The sequence below is a fragment of the Phycodurus eques genome, chromosome 5, assembly GCF_024500275.1.
Source record: "Phycodurus eques isolate BA_2022a chromosome 5, UOR_Pequ_1.1, whole genome shotgun sequence".
Classification (NCBI taxonomy): domain Eukaryota; kingdom Metazoa; phylum Chordata; class Actinopteri; order Syngnathiformes; family Syngnathidae; genus Phycodurus; species Phycodurus eques.
The window spans coordinates 11,659,474-11,675,381 of NC_084529.1; the positions used below are offsets into that span (position 1 = coordinate 11,659,474).

The window sequence follows — 15,908 nt, forward strand, 5'->3', positions numbered from 1 at the left end:
ATTGACAGGGATGTCTGAGCAGAAAATTGTGGCAAATTTTCGACATAAATGGCATAAAATCCTTAATGCTTATCTGATTTTTACAAACTGGGACTCCTCTATCCAATGATATCGATCTTATCTATTGTGATTTAAAGAAAATGTCAATGACATAGCTAGATTAACAATCACAGTTTATTTCAAAATTCAAAGCAAAGGAATATATACTTAGACCAAATGACTGCACGTGTGTTGCTCCATATTGGAGAAGCTGAGATGGAGGCAAGGGAGGGCGGTGCGTGACGTCACGGGTCAGCTGACGGGTTTGTTTCGCTTGGCTTTCGGAACTCGTCATGATAAAAACACAGAGGGGGGAAGCGAGCACGTCGAAGCGCATCGGGTAACGTCAACAGCTCCTCGCTGCCTTCACAACAAAGCTCCACGCGTCGTTTGTCACAGACGTTGTCGTTTGTCACGGACGCTGTCGTCAACAGCGGCCTATTTGTTTGCTAACGCCGCCGTTTACCTCCGTTGTCGACTGGGACGACGAAGACTTTGACGCAGTATGCCTTCAGAGAAATCCTTCAAACAAAGAAGGACCTTCGGTAGGTGTTTTCTTTTCGGCCCTCTACGTTTTGTGCCTCTTGTGTATGTTTGTAGCCGTATAAATGCGCGAGTGTTAGCTTTCATTTTGTGCAGTGAAACTGCGGCAAAAGCAACACGGAGCAGTTTGGGAGGTTTCTTGACGGCGTTGCCACTTTTTTTTGTGTGTAAAACGTACGAGCCATTTGACAAGTACAAAGGCCGTTTGAGTCTGTAGAAGAGTGCGGTGGGCCGAGTCTTCCATGACTGTGTTTGTGTGAGCACAACAAAAAAAGTGGTGTCGAAACGGGGCGCAGGATTGGGGGATGGGACAGTTTGAGGAGGGGCGAGGATTGTCCGTCAACAACAACAAAAACATATTTAAAACGCATAATTACAGTTCCCGTTCCTATTTCGACGGCCTATAGCTCTCGAAAGTGTGCTTTATGTACTTGCCAGTGTCCACTTCACGCTCTTTTGTGGTAATGTAATGACTCGGGTTTGGAAGTCACGTTTATTGCTCTGTTTCCGTAGGAAAGCACGTGAGGGGGTTGGAGCAGCAACATGGGCTCTCATGGCCACCTGGTCAACGTGCTCGGCGCAGTGCTGTTTACAACACTGTCACAACTATCCCCAAGTGCTATTTCCACTCCAGCATTCGAGAATCACTCGTATTGTGTTTATTGGTGTGTCCAAAATCCAAATTACGTGTTGTTTTCTGTTAGTACATTGAATCCCGTTTCGGCATTCACAAATTTGATCATATATATATATATATATATATATATATATATATTTTTTTTCCCCCCCGGGTGGTGGGGGACTTTCATTCATTGGAATTTTATACCGCTTATCATTACTAGGATTTTTATGGGCGCTAGATCATGTCCCAGCTCAGTTGTTCTCTGCCAAACTCTGGGATTTGCTGTTTTTGTGCTCAGGCCACATAAATAAAACTATTACTTTGGTGGCATCTTAGTGCCAAGGGACTATGGTACAGTGAATTGAGGCGCTTACATTTTTTTGTACCTTGCCACCATTTTGTGGCATCTATGTGCCAAGGCGCTGCGTTGGAGTGAGTTGATGAGTTATATTTACAGGTGTACAAAAGTAGTGCTTTGCCACCATCATGTGGCATCAATAGGCAATTATAAATCTTAAATTTCCCGCATATTTTGGTTATTCGTGGCAGGGCTCGGTCTCTCTTATCCACATGTATTTTTAACTACACAACAATGGAAAAAAGGTTGACATAACTTTGACCTGGGGCTAGAACAGATTATTACATTTTTTGTTTTTAGTTTTAATCTAGGGCAGTACACACGACTTCCACCAGCTTTTAAACAGTCTGTTAGTGGCACTTCAGATGGAAGCAAAGCAAAAACAAAAGCAGTTATAGGTGTTTTTACAGCATATTAATTCCATTGTTGAATCTGTTAATGTTTCACTTGTCTGCATTCTAAAAAGAAGACAAACTCGATGTTGCACTTTAAAAAAAAAAAAAAAAAAAGAAAATCACATTTAAGATGCTGGTTTCAGTTTCCGATTGACCATCAGTTCCTCAGCTCAATTTAAAAAGGAAATTACATCTTTTGAAAAGAAAAAACTCAACTCAACTTTGTGTCTGGCCCCTTCTGGATGGGAAAAAAAAATAAAAAAATATATATATATATATATATATGTTTTCTCCGGGCTCTCCGGTTTCCTCCCACATCACAAAAACATGCATGGTAGGTTAATTGAAGACTCTAAATTGCCCGTAGGTGTGAGTGCGAATGGTTTGTATGTGCCCTGCGATTGACTGGCAACCAGTTCAGGGTGTACACCGCCTCCTGCCCGTTGATAGCTGGGATAGGCTCCATCACTCCCGCGACCCTTGTGAGGATAAGTGGCTCGGAAAATGGATGGATGATATATATATTAACTGTTACCAAATATGATTCATTGCTTAAAAGGGATAAGTTATCCCTATCACAATTTCCATTATTATGAATGAAGACAAGAAGTGTAATGGAAAACAACCATCCCTACCCGCACCCCACCAGACACGTGCCAGCTCTCAGGTCCTGGGCTTCCTTCTTGTCTGTCTCTTAAGTGTCCACTGAAAAGTGATGACTCAGATGTGTCATGAGAGACAAACAACACCAACAGAGCTTCCCTGTTCCTGTGCAGTGATCTTAACCTAATTGGGATGTTATCACAGGACATTGTCCTACATTTCCCAGAAGGGTAAACACAGCTTCAGCATGAAAATTAGATTTAAACATTTAGTTTACTGTCACAACAGTGGATGGCTGTAAATCAACAGATTGCATAAACTCGGGCTGTCTGACATTACAGTGAACCTCGTTCGTTGTGGGGTAATACGCAGCTGTCAAATGTTACGGAATATCTGTATTTTGTAACATTACTGAACATTGACTCCTTACGGTCATAACACTGATCGTTCTGTATATTGGGGGAAAAAATTCAGCGTCTGACATTTAACGGCGCATTCACATTAAACAGCTGCTTGGTGCGTGCTATTTTATTATCCATTGTTGTCAACGATCGCATTCACTACAAGTGTCACAAAGGGAGGACCAGCTGTGGATAGGGGAAGATGATGTCAAAGCCATGCTAATTGTTAAGCTGTCGTTACTTGCAGTTGCAACACTTCGATAGAAGTGGTTTGGTGATACAGTACACCTAGGTCTGGCAGAAACCCCGGTTTCGCAGAGTAACCAAATTTGAACAACAAAATAACAAGCCAATAAATAAAAAACCTTCCGTTGACCCAAAAAATATTTGCAAAGTAGTCTGTTTTTTTGTATGCAAACACATTTACAAATATCAAATACTTCACACTGCAGTGTTTAAAAACTTGACTTAAGAGCTGTCTATGAAGTCATGTATTTTTTTGTTTATTTACCGAACCTTATCCGGGTAAAGTATTTGCAATGCCAACCTGGCAAGGCAAAATAGAAGCACATACAGGTACAAACTGTACAATGTGATATAGTAGTTAAATATTGCATTATATCATATGGCAGTGAATAAAAAGTCCATACAAGGCATGTAAGCGGATGGGATGTTCTCTAAAGCTGGAGAAGAGAAATGTTATCGCCTGACATTAGAAAACAAATTTCTTTTTGAAGAAATAAATGTACAAAGAAATAAAATCTTGCAGATGACAATAGATGTGATTTTATTGTTCTCAAATTTGTAGTGGAACTGTGTAAGGCTTATGTGCCTATTTAATTTCCCAGCTGATAAATCACATCTGTGGTCCTCTGCTATTTAGATATGTCATCTCAATAAAATAGAATAAGGGATTTTTAATCAACCGCTATGCAGCAGGAGAACACACATTTGAACTTAAAAGATTTCTCAACCCGATGAATTTATCATTTTAAAAAGTCGGCAACTACTCAAACTGATGAATTTATCATTTTAAAAAGTGCAATTACATTGCTATGCTATGATCATGGAGACCGAGCTCATGCAAAAACTACATGAACTGTCTTTTCACAATAATTTCAGACTTCATTTCTTTTTTATCTACTAATTTCCGCCTGCTAAATTACCATGTGTTTTTGTGTCCCCGCAGATCAGAGAGTAGAAGATGTCCGACTGATACGGGAGCAGCACCCTAACAAGATACCCGTGAGTGTTCTTACTTCAGGGTTCCTTCACCTTTGTGCCCCGAGCTAACAAGCATGTTGACACATAACTTTCATGTCTGATCCAGGCACATGACCAGCATGAGTGAGCAATAGTCTTTTATTTTTAGAAAGGTGCATTGGAAAGAAACTCAATGCAGCCCTGCTTACCCCTTTGGATTTCATGTTTTAGGCAGTGCAGTATCATTGTTTGCGATTCATTTTCATTTCATTTTGTTCATGGGTGTTATTTTTTTCCTGCAAAAAAGTGAATGTTCATTAAGAATGCCATTCATTAGGCATATAAACCGATGCAATGATTCATGTCCTTGTTGCCTCTGAGTTAATATTAGTACAAACCCCAATTCCAATTAAGTTGCGATGTTGCGTAAAATATAATAAGAACAGAATACCGTTTGGAACATTCCACAGGTTAATTGGAAAGAGGTGAGTGTCATGGTTGGGTATAAAAGAAGCATTCCCGTAAGGCTCCATTGTTCACAAGCAAGGATGGGACGAGATACACCACTTTGTGAACGACTGTGTGAGCAAATAGTCCAATGGTTTAAGAACGTTTCTCAATGTACAATTGCAAGGAATTTATGGATTTCATCATCTACGATCCATAATATAAAAAAATTCATAGAATCTTGAGAAAGGTCTGCATGTAAACGGCAAGGTCGAAAACCAACATGTAGTGCCTTTGATCCCTCAGGGGGCACTGCGTTAAAAACTAGCATCACTGTGAAAGGATATTGCCACATGGGCTCAGGAACATGTCAGAAAACCATTGTCAGTTAACCATGTCAGAAAACCATTGTCGGTTAAAATAGTTAGTCACATCTACAAATGAAAGTTAAAATTCTGCCATGCAAAGTGAAAGCCATATGTCGAAAACACCGAAGAACGCTGCCGGCTTGTCTGGGCCCAAATTCAACTGAGATGGACTGAAGCAAAGTAGAAAGGTGTGCGGTGGTTTGACGAGTCCACATCTAGTTGTCTTTGGAAATCCAAAACCAAATAGAGTACCTCATTAAGTGGTTACATCCAAATGTTGAACTCGAACAGATAGACTCCAATAGCATCAAACATTCAGGCCTCCCATTTATCAGCACTCAAATGCCACAATTGTTTTAAGAATCCTATTATTTGTAGCCACTTTATCAGATTGATGGAAAAGTCTGGAAGCATATTTTTATTCCTTACACTACATATTTTGTACATTGGGGACATTCACATCTTATTCAGGGCCCCTTGGGACATGATGATGCGGACACTGGGCTCGGTCCTGGCACATCTGTGCTAGTCTCCAGTCAGGTCGCTCCCCTTCTCTGCCTGGTCGGTCCTCAAGTTTGAATGGATAATACACCCATCAGTGGATGGAGGGCAGTTTCGCGGTGGGGAGGACCCTCTGCTAGGTGTTCTTCCACTATAGCCTGTTCCCTGGCCCACCTTGCCTTTGCCCGGCTGATTTTTAATGTACCACATACATTAACACATCCTTTGGGAAGCTGCGTGGGGAAGCTGACTGGATGTGGGTCATAACTGCCCCGTGTCCGTCTCGCCTCACCCCCACCAGTCACCCCAATTTTAATGCACAATACCCCACCACACATGATCACGGTTCAGGGACAATGGTTACCAGTTGGGGACCTGTTAACCATAGTAATAATGCTGAAAGGTACTGCACATACAGCTTTTGGAGCAACATATGCTGCCATCCAAAAAATTTCTTTTTCAGAGACGTCCCTACTAATTTCAGCAAAACAATGCCAAGCCATCGTAGTAAAAGAGTGTAAGTAGCTCCTCGACTGGCCTGCCAGTAGTCCCGACCTGTATCCCATTGAAAATGTATCAGGGATTATGAAGCAGAAAATACAAAGGCGACCCTGGACTGTTGAGCAACTGAAGTTGTACATCAAGCAAGTAGGTGTAAATAATTCCACCTACCAAGTAGGGGTGGGCGATATATATCACCTTCGATATACTTGTGAACATTGTTTTAACAATGTGCAATTTTATATTATAGAGTATTCATACTTTTTCAAAAAGACAACAAACAACAACGGGGGCATAGAAGGAAGAGAGAGAGGAGGAAGCGTGTGAAAGTCCTCCAAATCAGCGGACATGATTCAGTCATATGACTCAGTGGCAAGGAAAACGAACGCTTGCTCTCAAACTAGTGGGCCGACTCTGAGCAACCTTCTCAGGAGTTTAGCAGCTTACATGTGGGTGAATGGTGGCTATGGACCTCAATAGAACACACATTTCTTTTGTTGGCCAACAGGAAAATGACACAGGCCACTCGCCGGCCAAATGCGAACAGTTCCATCCATTTTCTGAGCCGCTTCTCCTCACTAGGGTCGCGGGCGTGCTGGAGCCTATTCCAGCTGTCATCAGGCAGGAGGCGGGGTACACCCTGAACTGGTTGCCAGCCAATCGCAGGGCACATAGAAACTAACAACCATTCGCACTCACAGTCACGCCTACGGGCAATTCTAGAGTCTCCAATTCATGCATGTTTTTGGGATGTGGGAGGAAACCGGAGTGCCCGGAGAAAACCCACGCAGGCACGGGGAGAACATGCAAACTCCACACAGGCGGGGACAGGGATTGAACCCCGCACCTCAGAACTGTGAGGCTGACGCTTTAACCAGTCGGGCACCGTGCCGCTGCGAACAGTTTAAAAGTGGAAAAAAAAAAAGTGAATGGAGAATGGACGGAGCTGTTTCTATCGCATATTCACTGGAAGATTTATTCATTTTGAATAACATTTACAAATTAAACTGTGTGTCAAAGTCATCCCGACTGCTGGTGAGGCTAATGGAGCAGCCAGCTCGCATAGCTCTACGGCTGCACTGTAAGTACTGTAAATATCTCACTATCCCGTCACCGATCACCCACTGCTTTACCTTTTAAACACTATTACCGATACCAGCTGCAAAACTTGTGACCGGGAATAAAAAAGTATTCCGTGGTCATGATGTCACATATTGTCAAAGGTAAGTAGTAACTGTTATTGGAATAAATTTCTAAAGTAACCCTTCCAGCCACGAGTATGAGGAATATGTAAACTTTGTTGATGTTGCTTTGACAAGCATGACCGTGCTAAAGCGGCACGGTGGGCGACTGGTTAGAGCGTCTGTCTCACAGTTCTGAGGACCGGGTTTCAATCCCCGGCCCTGCCCGTGTGGAGTTTGCATGTTCTTCCCATGCCTGCGTGGGTTTTCTCCGGCCACTCCGGTTTCCTCCCACATCCCAAAAACATGCATGGTAGGTTAATTGACAATGCTAAATTGCCCGTAGGTGTGAATGTGAGTGTGAATGGTTGTTTGTTTGTATGTGCCCTGCGACTGCCCGATGACAGCTGGGATAGGCTCCAGCACGCCTGCGACCCTAGTGAGGAGAAGTATCCATCATCCATTTTCCGTACCGCTTATCCTCACTAGCGCCGCGGGGGTGCTTGAGCCTATCCCAGCTGACTTTGGACGAGAGGCGGGGTCAGCCAATTGCAGGGCACATGTAAACTTCACATTCACATCCACACCTATGGACAATTTAAAGTTTTCATTGAACCTAACATGCATCTTTTTGGGCTGTGTGAGGAAACCGGAGTACGCGGAGTACGCGAAATAATAATAATCAAAATTACCGTATTTTCCGCATCAGAAGGCGCACCGGATTGTAAGGCACAGTCTCAATTACTTGGTCTATTTCTGCACTTAAGCCATACATAAGGCACACCGTATTATTCGGCGCATGCTAAAACAAGGTAACTGAAGCAAAACAGTGAGTTTGGTTGAACTTTCTTCTACTACGTGTTTAAAAATCCACTCACATTATTTTTTGATCAATCTTTTGTCACAAATCCATCGAAGTCCTCATCTTCTGTATCTGAATTGAACAGCTGGGCAATTTCGCCATCAAACATGCCGGGTTCCCTCTCGTACTCGCCGGCTGGCTGTTCAGCAATGATGCCGGCTTTCGCGAAAGCTCGGACAACCGTCAAAGCAGATACCTTAGCCCAGGCATCCACAATCCAGTCTCACATGGTGGCGTAACTCGCCCTGCGCTGCCTCCCAGTCTTAGTAAAGGTGTTTCGCCGTTTCTCATCCATCGCTCCCACGCCGCTCGCAACTTCCCTTTGAACACCCTGTTTACACCAATGTCCAGCGGTTGGAGTTCGCTGGCAGTTGCTGCGCCACAGTAGTCCTTGCGCGGATGGCGAGATGGCGCCTTTTCATAAAACGAAAGCACCAAGACGGACCTCCTTGAAAGTGTTCGATCTTCATGTCTTGTGCTGCACTGTCGATTTTTGAGAAATTAAAGGCTTTTAAGTGCGCCGTATAGTGTGGAAAATAGGGTATTTAATTTTGAATAATCACGATTATTTTTTCAAAACTACCCAAACTCAACTTTAAGTATAACTTAAAAGAACAACCAGAAAATAAATTGGTAACAAGTAACATAATCATATATTTAAATAATAGCCATAAAAAACAATACCTGCTGTTTCTGCTGTGTGCACCTTAGCCTCTTAAGTGTAGTGTCGTGCAAGCATGGAGATAATGGAAGAAGATATGCTTTGAATATTGTTATATTACCTGTCTGTTTCTATTAGTTCAATGTTTGTGCGCGAATATTCGTTATTTGAAGGTAAATTACTCCCGTAAACTCAAATGCAGATTTTTGCAAGCCAGTCAATTCGGTTTTCCATTGAGTGCGAGCATTAATCTGGCAATGTTTCTTAAAAAAAACTGTCTTGTATTAAAATATACAACGTGTGTAATTATTTTTGTTGTGTGTTTAGCCTTACAATAAACCCCAACTGGGGTGTCAATAAAACAGTTTAAAGCGTGCTCAGGGAAGGAAGAATAACATGCGTCACAAAGTGCACTCAGGGTGCCTTTACCACACAGGAACTTGGATACACATACCATGCCGTTCAACACAATCCCTTTTCTTTGTTTTTATGATCGTGAGACCAAACTCAAAATTACATTTTGAATTTTAATTTATTGCACAGCCCTACTACATATCAGGTTTATGACCGAGCTCCATTCCAGAGTTTTTCTTTCGTCCTTCACTAACCTATGTTCACACAGTAGTAAAGTCTTAATTACAGTAATTATTTTAATGAAAAATACTTCTAGCATAAAACAAAACCAAGTATGGTAGCAACTGAACTAATTCTTGTGCTGCATTCGTATAATGCTGCGCAAACTAATTCATTTGCGCTCTTTGTAACCTCGAAACCGGCCGACTGGTTAGCACAACTGCCTCACAGTTCTGAGGACTGGGGTTCAAATCCCGGCCGCGCCTGTGTGGAGTTTGCATGTTCTCCCTGTGCCTGTGTGGGTTTCCTCCCACATCCCAAAAGCATGCATGGTAGGTTAATTGAAGACTAAATTGTCCGTAGGTGTGAGTGTGCGTGCGAATGGCTGGTTGTTTCTATGTGCCCTGCAATTACCCCGCCTCTCTCCTGAAGATAGCTGGCATAGGCTCCAGCATGGCCGCAACCCTAGTGAGGATGAGCGGTACAGAAAATGGATGGATGGGTAACATCGAAACCCTCCCTGTCAGTCAGGTACCTCTTAAACCAAAGATCCCGTATATACTGTTATTTTTTTTATGGGTTGTTGTTTGACTTATTGTATACTACATACTCTATGTACTACCTACTCTAAATTCATACTGGGCTTATATTTTAAAACAAAAGGTATGCTGCATAGATGGTTTATAGTTTTATTAAGGCTGCCGCATCAACACAGACCAGGTTGACGAGCAGACATTTTGTTATGTACACCCAGAGCCAAAATGAAGGCTTTTTGTGGTAGGGGAAGGTCTCTGTGTGCACACTTTGATGGAGCAGCACACAATTACTTCTTCAAAACCCTCTTAAAAATGGCCTTACTTGTTCTAGTTACTAGTACAGTGACAAAAACAAAGGACCGGACCTTCCCGTTCCAAGATTTTTTTGAGGGGACTGTTTGTGTAAACTGGATTACGAGCTTGGTCATGGAATGAATGACCTAACTTTAGACTTAACTTTTTGCACTGCTACAGCCAACTTTTTTTCTTTGGTGCACGAGCACAAAAGTTAGGTGCACCCAAACTTTCGACATCACATTCAATATCGTAGTTTTAAAGGTTCACTTTTTTTTCCCTTTTTGTTGTTGTTAAATAGCTGCCTTTTTCCTGGTAGATGATTAACTAACAATCTGGTCAACATAAATTCTTTATTTGAAGCACAATTCCACAAGATGGGTAATTTACGGAAAAGTGTTGCTTAAAGTGTTCCATGTCAGTGCGTTAACGTACTTCATGAAGTCGTCGTCCATCGTTCTTTTCATCTTAGCATCGGTGGCTATTTCCACTCTAAATCTGATGGGCCAAGTCCACTCACCTAGGCCTGTGAATTAGGAAAATCACTGCAGTAATCTAATAACTAATAACATCTTAAGGGTTTAATGTATCCTTTTATTGTGTATTATTTTATTGTTCCATAACTCTGGTGTAACTTGTCTAAGATTTCTAGCCTTGCTAAAAGCAGCATGCCATTGTTTGTCTTAAGATTGTTTTGTCTTATCCAAGGACATTCCCATGTGAGATGCGATAGCTGGGCGGGTAGCTGGTGGGAATCTTTTCTTATGGAAAGTTACTAGAAGAACTCCCTTCAAAAAATATTTTTGACCTGCCTGCTTCTCCACTCCCTCTTCTTTCTCTTAATAACAGGCAATATACTTCCAATTAAGTTTGAAGTTGGTTCAGAAAAAGTGCAAAGTAAAAACATTGATAACAGCACAGCAAGCACAAATAGATCAAAGCAATCCATTTTGCATCAAGATTTGTACTGACGATCAAAAGTCTGCAGCATTTCTTTTAACGCTGCTTTCTCAACATGTTGAATGGAGTACCAGTGTAGAGTATATAATGTGAGCGTATGTGTGCCATAGACACTGTCCCGTTTATATTTGCATTGCTTTCGTTTATTGCAAGCTGACAGGAAATGTCCCACAGTAGTTTTTGATCTCAGTTGAAGAAATTGGGTGGGATGGTTGTGTTTTAAATGGATTCTGTCACTGAGGGTTGTATTGTCGTTGTTGCAACTTCATACAAATTCTACCTACCAGCTTGTTGGTGTTAGCGGGATGGCCGCGTTCATCTGACTTGAATCGTTGCGGTGGCATTATGCTTTGGAACTAATTCCATATATGCCGCTCAACTTTTTGTAATGGTACAGCTACCAGGGTTGGCACTGGGTCATGAAACCTCTTAGCCAATGTGGGTAAACAGTATAACAATCTCCGAGCCACACTTAGGTGTAGTTAGCCACAACATCACGTGTTTATGTGGCCAAACCTTTAGCCACACTTAGCCAGTCCTTGTCACTGGGAAGCAGAGGTGGGTAGTAACGAGTTACATTTACTCAGTTACGTTCAATATTTTCCATAAACTGTACTTGTCAGAGTACTTTAAATGCAACGTCCTTTTTGAGTATTTATATGAAGGATCGATACTTTTACTCCGTTACAATGATCGACATGCTTTTCGCTACTTTTATTAATCCATTCTTGCGTGTGCGCATCTTTTTATTAGACCCCGCCTTCGACTTCTGCATAGGGCGCCCGTTGCGCCAATCCAATGTGATCACTAATGTCATCTGACTCCAATTCACCAATCAGACGACACAAGGCAGTCACATGACCGCGTACGCACCTTTGCGAGCCAATCAAAATAACTCATCCTTTGGGTGGGGGGGACAGCCGCGTGAGTGTGTTTACTTTACAGACTCCCAAAAAAACAGCTTTGTCATGCAGCTCTTAAATTGGTAACATTCGCCCTGTCATATGGTGTCGCACACACAATCACAAAGTCTGGTCAGCAAACAGCTTTTTCATAAAGTAATTTAAGTGAACGAAGCAAATAATGTTTCTGTACTTTAAACCATGAAAGTGGGATTAGTGGCTCATGCATTGATGACAAATGCAGCTAGCTGGGAGAACTAATGTGAATTGCAGGACACATTGACCGTTGACACTTGAAACGTATATCGCGGTAATAAATATGCAATGCCTCAATTTGGCGCCAAGCGTCATCGGCATCTTGTCTTCCCCGCTCCACGCATCTGGGAAAGTTCGTGAGCTTAGCCAGCAGCGGCTGGACGGCGCATTGTAGCAGGAAAACTAAACCGTTAACACCGTTCACACACAGCAGAATGAGCGCGCTCGCTTTAACTTGTATCAGGCAGGGCTTTTGAGTTTTGACGCAGGCAATTTTGCTTCGCCACGTCCTGTTTCAATTAGCCATTGAGAGGTGGAAAACAGGCAGCGCTAACCCAGGCTACATGTTGTCCATCTGAAAGCTTGAGGCCTTTTCACACTGCACTTGGCAAAGGGACGCCCTCGACTTTCCCATTCATTGTGTTTGCGTGTGTGTGTGGTGAGTGAGCGTCAACCTGTTTTGACGTGATGTAGTGTCGTGTCAATGCAGAGGGCGTCTGACGCTCAGCGTTGTCATCGGATAGAAACATTTTCTATTCGGGAGAACTGACGCGGTGACGTCCAAAAGCTCCTCTAATGGGAGCAGACCTGGCGGCGTGATTTCTGAGTGCTGTTTTGGCAGACTTGTACTGTAAATGGCAAACGGGGAAATGAAGGAAGGCATAATAATTGCGGTGTCCCGGTATCCTGAACTTTGGGCCAATAGAAAAATAATATAGCGAAAACTCCCTTTTCAAAGCTCAGCCTGAAATACAACTCGAAGCGCTCTTCCTGCAACTACAAAGCTCACGAACGAGTTTAACTCCGAGATGCTGCCGTGAAATGTGGATGGGATGTTTCCATCCCCTTGACAACTGACCGCTACATATTCCCAAGTTGCAGATCACTCAGCGGGGAAAGCCTCGCTACTTGCTTTTAGGCTGTTACATCACCACTTCCAAATATGGGATGGCCGCACCCCCGTTGCTGTCGTCGCTGCATGTTGACGCTTTTCACACTGAGCAAGTGCAGTGTGAAAAGCCCTTTAAGCTTCCGCTACGCTAGCAGCTCTCTGTCTCACTGTAGCACCCATATTCAAACGCACACAGACACACGGTCCCGCCCTTCACCCTTTCTGATTGGTTTGGACCATGATGGGTTTGGTTTAATGATTTTAATGCTGGGTTCTGCTTTCAAAGTCGCAGAGATTTGTTTGTTTTCCATTGAATGGCTGGGCGCACACTTGCGACCTCTAATTTTATTTCAGCTCACTTGAGAAAGTTAGTTGCACATGCAGCCAAATTGGTTGCACTCTAGAGCTCTGTCAAGGTACCGCTGTATACTTTATCGCCCGGAGTTCGTAACCTAGAAACAGTCGTATGTTGGGACCGCCATAAAGCGAAGCCTCCCTGTATTAATCGCATATCTTACTCAGCACTAAACAGATTACAGCATTCAATGTGTTGTTCATTGAAACTGCATTGAGCACTGTGTGCATGTGCCCACTAGGTGATTATTGAGAGGTACAAAGGAGAAAAACAGCTCCCCATCCTGGACAAGACCAAGTTCTTGGTGCCAGACCATGTCAATATGAGTGAACTCATCAAGATCATAAGGTAGGCCTGAAGACCTTTTCCCGCCCTCTCCTTCTGTGTCTGCTGTTCTTCCCTCTGTTCTTTGTCTTCTCTTGACTAACAATGCCTCACGTCATGTGCTCCCATGACCAGGAGGCGCCTCCAGCTCAATTCCAACCAGGCTTTCTTCCTGCTGGTCAATGGCCACAGCATGGTGTCGGTGTCAGCTGCCATCTCGGAGGTGTACGAGCGGGAGCGCGACCAAGATGGCTTTCTCTACATGGTGTACGCCTCCCAGGAGACCTTTGGCGCCGGCCCGACTCCCCAGTGATCATCCTTCCTCACCTATTCCCCTTGGCCAGCCATTGAACAATTGTAGTTTTCTTTGCTCTTTTCCGTGTTCTTTCCAGTAATAACGCTGTCTTCTCACCACGGTAGTCTTTACTGTACAAACTAAAACACAATACGCTAAACGTAAACGCCAAGTAGAGGTTTTTCGGTTTTGTGGATTCTGACTGCAAAGGGAGATGCACCACAGTCAGAGCCCTCTGTCTTTATCTCATCCTGCCGGCTGTCATGGCAACGGAGCAGTTATTTGTCTTGTGGCTAGATGAATCTTAGACTTTCTTCTAATCATCTCTGTACATTTCAGCTCGAAATTTTACATAAAAGGGGTACGGCGCCACCGCTTTTTATATATTTATCTTTACATTAAAAACTGAACAAAGCTAACACTGATTTGAAGCTTTGTGGAGACAAGTGGTGAAGAATCAACAACAATCATTGAGGCATTGCTTAAGTCGACTCCGTTGAAGAAGTGGATGTAGCCTGCAGGTCCGACGCAGGCGTGCCTTAAAGCAGCATCAAGGGACGACTCCACTGGTTGCAAAAAGATGTTGGATTGTGTAGAGCCATACACTTAAGCTTTGCAATCATGTTTTAAATAATGTCACGTTCAGAGTAAAATCTACCATAAAGCAAAGTGTTTTTTTTGCGGGTGTCTGTCATTGGCAACCTATCGGTCACAATAATGGCATAGTGATGCACCTTGATGTGCATTATTTCCATCCTTGGATCTGAATATGGTTATTTCTGCCCCCCCCGCCCCCATAAAAAAAGAGGCTATGTCCACTTTTTAAACTGTTTATTATAAATGTATAATACGTGTGATCCCGCTTCAGTTTATCTGCCGTTTACCGCTTGAAGTATTTCAACATTTATATAAGATGCAAGAACTGACTTGAACACAACAATATGGAGCAGTTCTATTAAGAAAGTTACCAAGTTGTCTTTTGGACACTACTTTGAGGCTGGTTGAGAAACTTGGAAGGATGGGTTCATTTCTTTTTCAGTCACAAATAATGTTTTAGTATTGCAAAGAAAAGTGAATACAGGTCCCTTACGTGTGTAGCTGCATCAGTTTGTTGACTTTGGACCATAGGGTTGGTTTCCTGGTGGTGCTGTTGCGATTCAACACACTTGTCAGTGGGAGGCTTCACCTTGACTGCCCTGTGTGTTGCAAAGGGCTGTACATCCTGTCTGTGCACCTGGACCTTGATGCTTTTTATGTTTGTTGAGGTTGAACTGCTTTTTTATTGCAGTGTTTTTATCATTTTGATTTGTTAATTTAACTCTTTTTTCATTGTACAACAAATATTTTATCTTCAATGTTTTCAGGTTGTGCTATATTGGACAAATCAAAGCCACTCTGTGTTTGTTGCAGAGAGGGGATCATTTGTACGTCTTCCAGCCCCTCCGTTCCTCACACACTTCACACCGAGCAATAGCCATATATGTCTTTATGTTGGTATTTTGTTAACAATAAAATGTTTAAAAAATGATTTGAAGTGATATTTGTGCGATTTTATTTTTTTCTGTCCATTTTTAACTTTTGAAGACAGCTCATGTGGTATGAAGGTGCAGTGTTCACTGGAATGCTGTGTACAATCAAAAAAAAAAATATCTGCCACTTTTGCCCTATTGCATTTTGTTCAACACAAAAAAATACTTAAATGAATCCAACCGTAATCATCCAAAAATACTTCGTTTTGACAGTAAACATCCAACAGAATCATGTCCTGTACCTTTGTTTGCTGCACTGGCGGGTATTCCACATTTAAGATTTGACTGCATATGTACAGGTGCATCGC

General features: G+C 42.7%; 1 protein-coding gene across 1 annotated transcript; it reads left to right on the forward strand.

The window, feature by feature from the left end:
- The first annotated feature begins 318 nt into the window (after positions 1 to 318).
- Positions 319 to 15,599, forward strand: map1lc3b (microtubule-associated protein 1 light chain 3 beta). The gene is made up of 4 exons (XM_061677494.1): positions 319 to 584; positions 4,151 to 4,206; positions 13,694 to 13,800; positions 13,912 to 15,599. The coding sequence occupies exons 1-4, from the start codon at positions 545 to 547 to the stop codon at positions 14,087 to 14,089; spliced, it is 381 nt and encodes a 126-aa protein (XP_061533478.1). The 5' UTR covers positions 319 to 544; the 3' UTR covers positions 14,090 to 15,599.
- Positions 15,600 to 15,908: the final 309 nt, after the last annotated feature.

Bases quoted from the DNA above. Each gene is read 5' to 3' on its own strand.
- map1lc3b (XM_061677494.1), top strand. From the start codon at position 545: ATGCCTTCAGAGAAATCCTTCAAACAAAGAAGGACCTTCG. The intron at 585-4,150 runs GTAGGTGTTTTC...GTGTCCCCGCAG, and splicing joins CAAACAAAGAAGGACCTTCG to ATCAGAGAGTAGAAGATGTC. The intron at 13,801-13,911 runs GTAGGCCTGAAG...TCCCATGACCAG, and splicing joins GAACTCATCAAGATCATAAG to GAGGCGCCTCCAGCTCAATT.